The sequence below is a fragment of the Acanthopagrus latus genome, chromosome 3 (assembly GCF_904848185.1).
Source record: "Acanthopagrus latus isolate v.2019 chromosome 3, fAcaLat1.1, whole genome shotgun sequence".
Taxonomy (NCBI): domain Eukaryota; kingdom Metazoa; phylum Chordata; class Actinopteri; order Spariformes; family Sparidae; genus Acanthopagrus; species Acanthopagrus latus.
Window position 1 is genome coordinate 11,320,190 of NC_051041.1, and position 7,065 is coordinate 11,327,254.

Sequence of the window (7,065 nt, forward strand, 5' to 3'; positions counted from 1 at the left end):
AATGATGAAAGAAGTCCTTTATTGAGCGATATTACGGAAAGAGAAGCAGAATCCTACCCGGAAGTGGGGCGTGGCTGACTCGAAGCAGACATCCTTCCCCGCCCTGGGCAACCGATACCGTCAGTTTCCCCATAAGATCATTTCACTGATATAATAAGGCATATTACCGTGAAATGATGTTTTGAAATGTCAGCCACCATTCCCGTTTATCTGGTTTTACATAAAAAGCTTTATTTATCAACCCCTATGATACCACGCACCAAATTTGTGCATTGAGCTATCATACAAAATAATTTAAAAAGCTTTTTTTCAACGGGTCAACCTCTAAAAGCTGTTGCGTATAATGACATGAATTATGTGTGTGAAACTTGCTGATTAATGGCAAGTAACAAAAAACACTTTTTTTTCATTACTAAATAGAAATAATTACAAAACACCTCCTTGCTCACACTCACAAAAAAAAAAGCAACACGGGTCCTGGATGCTCCATCTAAGACAGAGAGCATGATTAGCTCCTCCAGCTACAACTTGTTGGGAGAAAAATTGCTCAATAAGCAGGTTTCCAACAGGGTGTGCCTCAGTCCATCGGCTTTCGGGTGGGGCTATGAGTTGTTCTAAAAGCAGGCAAAGGACTTTTGTAGTGAGTCTGAAATACTAGTTTCAGGCCTAGACAGAAAGAAGAGTAACATGGCAGTGCTGTATCATAAAAAAAAAAAAAAAAGACTTGACTTGTCATCATTAAAAGATAAAAATGAGCAAGCAGTCGTTCATAATTTGGTGTGAAAATGAATTGTAAATTGTTAAAGACACTGGCACATAAAACATATCTATCACCAGTACAATGGGAGCAAGTCTCTGCAGTTGTTTCCACCTCCTCAAGCTGGAATATGTGCCTGGAAATAGATGCTCTACAGCTAGTGGGGATCTAATTAATTCCGTCACCTAATTAAGATAACTAATTCGTTTTGTGCAAGTGCTCCCCTATTTTTTCCTCTGTCAGTCCACATGGACAGGAGGATATGACACACAAAGGAGATCTAGCAGATGTGTGTTTGTATGAATGACCACGTGTTGTGTTTTGTTTTTTGTTGTTTTTTTTTTACATTTTTTATTCACAAGTTTCCAGATGGGAAGGAAGGCGGTGGAGAAACAATGTTGGCAATGAAAAATCTAGCTATAGCACTGTCTTTATTTTGTGTTATTGTGATTTTGATTTTTTTTTCCTGTGGCCTTCTTTAGAAGCTCTATGAATACATGGCAGGCTTGTAACACCAGTAAATGCAGTGCTGTGGGGTTTTTTTGTTTTTTTTTCTTCTTTCTCATCTTTATGGGAAGACAGCACATCTTTTATAGTCAGCAAGTCTGAGCTTAACTGGTGCATGTCATGGCCGGAGAAACGAGACCACAGGAAATGAGCGCGTCTTGTAATGAAAAAGAGTCATAAAGATGGCCGGGTGACTAATGGGTTCAAGCAGGATTCACTGTTTTTGTTGATTAGACACACACAACGCTGCAGCTTGAGTCACTTCCTGTTGTGAGCTGTGTGGCTGATACAAGGCTTTTATGGTGGGTTAGTATCAGTCCACACCACAGCGCTGATATACAGTGTTCAGTATTTCGCTACGATTTGAATATCCGTTTCAGGTTTGGCAGTGGAGTTCCTGTTGCTGCCCTATGTTCCACGTCGCCCTTTCCTCTTTCAATTTTTGTTAAGTGTGTATGAAAAATATTATGCTTTCTATATCTATTTTGCTGCTGGGGAAGCTTGACTTAATGTAATGATTTCACTGTTCAGAACCATTATATAAAACATAACTTAACCCCTCGAAATGAACACGCACAAACAATATCAAATTGTTGCTTATGTTGAAGTAAAACAGTATATAATGCATCATTTCCTGCCAGGGAACATCTTCCTTAAACAGCTGACTCCAGGCGTTAAAACCTCCAAGTGCAGCAAACATAAATGCTTTTCTAAACTGTTGTGTTTGATCAATATGATGTCCCAGTGGAAGATCATTCATTATTAACACGGCCTCCTGTCCTGGGATGATGTCCAAATGAGCTGTCAGTCACTCCGATTCTTCCCATCTCTCTTACAGCCAGATATTAAGGCTGCTGAGTTGCAAAGCTGAGCTCAGAAATATTCATCATCATTACTGCCATAAAGGAGGTTATACTTTCACCAAGAGTTGGTTGGTTAGTCAGCAGCATTTACACAGAAACTGCTCAACGGATTACCATGAAACTTGGACGGATGACGGGTTTTAGCCGAGAACAAACAAACCAAGATTTTTTTCTCACTTTCTTTAACCATGCAAGATAAGGCAGTTTTATATTTTCGTTGGGATTAATGAGTGGATCCTGGCTGGAATTAATGGAAATCCACATCCATGTATTAGGGCCTGAGCAACGAAAAGGGTGCGGTCCTTCTTGCAATGCAAGGAATTATCCCTTTCTTTCTTCCTATTCCAAAGTAAATCACTTTTTTTAGGGTGTGAACATGCTCAATAAAAATTTTAAAAAATTGCAAAATTGGATTCCACATGTTTGAATGAGACTGTTAGGCCCAGGTAAAGGTATATGCCATTCTAGTTCATTAATCACTGCAAAATTACAACATCTGATCCTATGAGGACTTACATATCCATAATGTGAAAATAGATGTACTCTGTTAGAGCTACAGGGAAAAGCAGTACATGTTGAGCTCAGTTGTGAAAACACTAAACGGGAAAAATTTAAGTCCACCAAACCAGTAAAACAACAAATACCTCTTCAGTATCTGTCACTGACAGGCCTGAGAAAACACACGTCAGTCTGTTTTACCCTGTGTCTTACAAAGCACCACGGCAGAAAACTTTATGAAGAGAAAAAACACTCAAGAACAAAGCACATATACAACAAAGTAAAATTTAATAAACTTCTATAATACATCATTCGAGCATACATTCATTTCCCAAGCATAAATGTTGCCGACAAGCCCCCCGAAAGATTTTATGGCTAGCGTAATTTCACATTTCTTGACCCAACATGAAATTATAATTAGATAGACCACAGATTGCAGTAGAACAAGGCAGACAGCGCTGTTGAGGAATTCCATATTTAACAAGTGATGTCAGAAAACATGTTGCAGCCTCCTTTTGATTCAATACTCGAAGCACTAATAAAATACATGAGGTCTCGATTGCAGCAAACTTTAAATCAGAATGCTCCCATCCAAGCCAGATCCATGCTCTGTTTAAGGACACTGTATACATTTACCCCATGAGTTTGCTGTAAAGGTTTAATCAGACAATCCCGCAAAGCTTCAGATAAAGAGGTACATGAGCTAGCAGCAAGAAAAATTCCTATATGCACATCAACTCAGGGCAGTAATGAGTCTGTTCTGAGAGACCATATGAATGAAGAGAGAAATCTTCATTCTCCTCTCAAGATTGTTCCTGTATTTCTTGCAGGTCTTCAGAGGCCCTGAATTAAACATGGAAATTTGGGTTTAGCCCTACGTGAAATCAAGCTGAAAAAAAAAAACAAGACTGGATGGGAGGAAGTGTTGCGTCAAAGGCAACCTGGCCTGTGAAAGCCTGAATGAGGTTAACTGCTTCATGTTGGTTATATCAAATCATCCATTGCTGTCAGACTGAGACGGGTGCAGAGTTGGTACAGGGCCTTGGAGAACTTGGTTTGATGTCCAGAGTGACCGTTTATGCCTCAACTCCCTCCAACTCGGCAGGCAGAGGGGATTTCGGGTGCTTGCTCTCAAAGTGCTGCTTGAAGGTTTTTGGGTCAGGCATCTGGGACTGAGGGAAGGGACGATACATCCAACATATATCATGCTGACTTCTCAGTGATCAAAAGGAGAATTTAACAGGTCTTGACTTCTTGGTCTTCATAATTGAGACATCATACTTACCTTGCACACAAGGCAGGTGAACACTAGCGCTGCCTTGGCTGCTGTCTTCTGATCATGACCCTTGGCTTTCTTCATCTCAGCCTGTTTCTTGGCATTTTTCTGCTGAGACTGAAGCTTCTGATGCCCGCGTGCCATTCTGGCAAATCCTAAATAGGAGAAAGCCAAGACAAAGGAATTAATGTTTACTGATACACATCGGTGTTGTGGACATACTTGTAGGTTAATGAAGGTACTATACATATCGCGAGAATATGGTTATTGTGAATTTGTTTTGTAGTGAAAATCCGATACCATGACAGCCCTGGTTGGAACAGTGGAAAGATCATCCAAGAATGTTTTACCCACTTTTACTTTTGTGAATTTACATGCCGGTGAAGCAAAAACATTAGCATTGTTATTTTTTAACAAAAAGGACTATCTCTGTAGCTTTTAGTGCAAGTCAGTACTTAAAAATGAGTAGTAAAAATGAATCTTTAACTTTTTATTATGGTTGATACACATGCACAATTAAGAAGTCCTTTAATAGTCACTTTAGTGCCGACACAGAAAGGTTACCAACAATACCATGTTTACCCTCATAGCAAAGGGGCCATCAAAAACTTCTGAGACCCAGGCAATTCTCTCATTATGTTCCTTCATCTTTTACAGGACCAATACAATGCTTTTCCTATAAGCAGCTAAAAGTCTGCAGATATAACCACATTTAAAAAAAAACAAAAACCCAGAACCAACAAGTGCCAGTCAGCACGTGTCAAGCAAAGTAAACAAGATAAAGGTTAACCTGCACTAAAATGCAGGTGCCAGGGGGCCATAAAACCTTGACTCACATGAAGGTGGGAGTAATTTATGTTAAGACTTTCAGGAAGGAGTAAGCTAAAAAACACTAGAAATGCTTGGCTTAGTGACGGCAAAGGGGCAGATTCCAGCATTACAAAAGATTACAAAACTGTATCCTGAGACAGAACCAGGTCTCACTGGTTGTTCTGGGTGTGGTATCAGAGAGGGAAACAAGTTCTCACCTGCCCTTATGACAATCTGAATATGGATTGTTACTGTGTGGTTTGGTGAACTAGTTTCTCCAGTCCCACGCTTCCTCCTTGGAAGGTGCTTTCAACAAGATCCTCCCTTCGTAAAAGGTTAGGTGGAGACAAGTAAATGCTTGTGCATGTGGGGAGGATGTCTACAGTAACTGGATACAACTAATGTGACCACATTCAAGGGCCCCAGGGCAAAAAGGAGAAAGGGCTCCCAACATTTTTCATCAACATAATCATCAACATTCACAATAGGTAATAATGCAGCAGTCACGTTAAAGGATAAATTTACCCCCCCAAAATTAAATTCAGTCATTATCCACTCACCCCAATGCCAATGGAAAGTCAGGTTAAGTTTCTGGGGCTTCATAGCGAAACAGTGCTGCAGCATTTTCGCTAACAATTCGAGTAGGTTGGGGACTGGAAAAAAGTCACTACCAAATTGATTTAAATAGAGGTTATTTGCACAAATATTGCGCAAAACACATCACTGTGGCTGCCAGTCTAAAGGCATCACCCATACTTCCAAAAGCATAGGGGTGAACAGATAATTAAATACTATTTGAATGAACTTCTCCTTTAAACAATTTAAGGATTTGGCAGTGCATGTAACCAAATTCCCAAATTCTGACTCAGATGGTGAGGGAGGGCAGACACCCACTTTGCTTGTTGGTAACCCAGCTTGGCTTCACTTCTATTAATAGTGTGTTATTCAGTACTTAGCGTTGGTTAGCGTGGGAAAATCGTTTAAGCAATCGTGTTATCTTGTGCCAACGCCATATGTTGGCTGGCTGACATGAAAACTAGCCCAACGTGTTCTTAGAGCTTGCGGTATAGCATGGTATGAGGTTCACTGCAGCTTCATACGTAGGTTCAACTAAAAAATACAGACGAGTTAGCAAGTTAGCTTCTGTTTGGACATTAATATCCTCCCCAACTCTCCATTTCCTGCTCGGGCAAATCATCCCGTTAGGCTCAGCGACACAACACATTTTAGCCACCACAGCACATCTGGGCCGTTGTCATCGAGGTCACATCAGTTTGTTTCCTCCTACTTTAATCTAGCTTTCAGCTGAGGCTGGGCTGCAGGTGACACTGTGCTGTAACGTGGGTTAGCTTACATGCTAGCCGCAGCTCACTCTGGCTATCTCGTTAGCTAGCCGGCTAACCGTGTGTGATTCTTTCCTCAAGCCTGTGGGAAACGTAACCCAGGACAAGTTCAGAGTATCAGCGACATGTCATCGCTTATAAAACCGTAAAATAACCGCAGTTCTTACCTCTTAAAAACAAAAGTACGTGTCGTTTCTCCGGGTGCACACACACTCGAGTGTGGGTAACAGCTGCTCGGTTCACAGACAGGTGAAGACGTGCTGCATTCAATGACAATCGAACAATTCTGTTTTGAAAGTAATTATGCAGATCAGTGGGTCAAAAAAACCGCGGCTATAAAGGCTTCCATGTTTTTTTCTGACTTAAGACGCGTAAGGGGTAAAACAGTATAAATATTAGATGCAGTAAATTATAAACTGTGGTTTTAGTAGTGAGTCACAGGATATCATAAATAACCAATCAATGTGGCGTAGACGGTAATGTGTAATTTGGGTTTTCTTTATCAAACACACCGCTTGTCACACAGGATCAAAAGGTAACTCCCCTATTGAATTAACTCTAGAGGTACGTCGTTAGAGTCCATTTTTACGATTATAGCGCGCGTCCGTGAACGCACTGGTACAGCTGGCTGATTAAGCATGGATGTATCATGAGAGCAAATAAATCTCATGTCACCAAGCTGCAGATGCTGGTGATGTTGCCCTCACGTGGAAGAGTTTGGTTAGTGCACATTGACGTGAACTTTAGTCAAACCATATCAATTCTTGAAATACTTCTTCCTCTTCTTTTTTTTTTTTTCATTCAATGATTCATGAAGACCCCAAACCTGGACACTTTCCACTGCTTCCACTATCCTCTGCCTGGTAAATATTCATGATTTGTTTGATTAAAGACCTTTTGCAGTCAAGTTCTTTGTGCTGGGAGCATTCACACATTTCAGCTTTTAAGAAAAAGAATGGGACTTTGTGCCAAATAATATGCCTTTTTTCAATGTGCTCACAATTAAGTTTC

The 7,065-nt window shown here is 40.5% G+C and overlaps 1 protein-coding gene across 1 annotated transcript; it reads right to left on the minus strand.

The window, feature by feature from the left end:
* Positions 1 to 2,894: 2,894 nt before the first annotated feature.
* On the minus strand, positions 2,895 to 6,376 carry znf706 (zinc finger protein 706). Its single transcript, XM_037094087.1, has 3 exons — positions 6,222 to 6,376; positions 3,911 to 4,056; positions 2,895 to 3,797 (listed from the first exon to the last, which is right to left on the minus strand). The coding sequence occupies exons 2-3, from the start codon at positions 4,043 to 4,045 to the stop codon at positions 3,702 to 3,704; spliced, it is 231 nt and encodes a 76-aa protein (XP_036949982.1). The 5' UTR covers positions 4,046 to 4,056; positions 6,222 to 6,376; the 3' UTR covers positions 2,895 to 3,701.
* Positions 6,377 to 7,065: the final 689 nt, after the last annotated feature.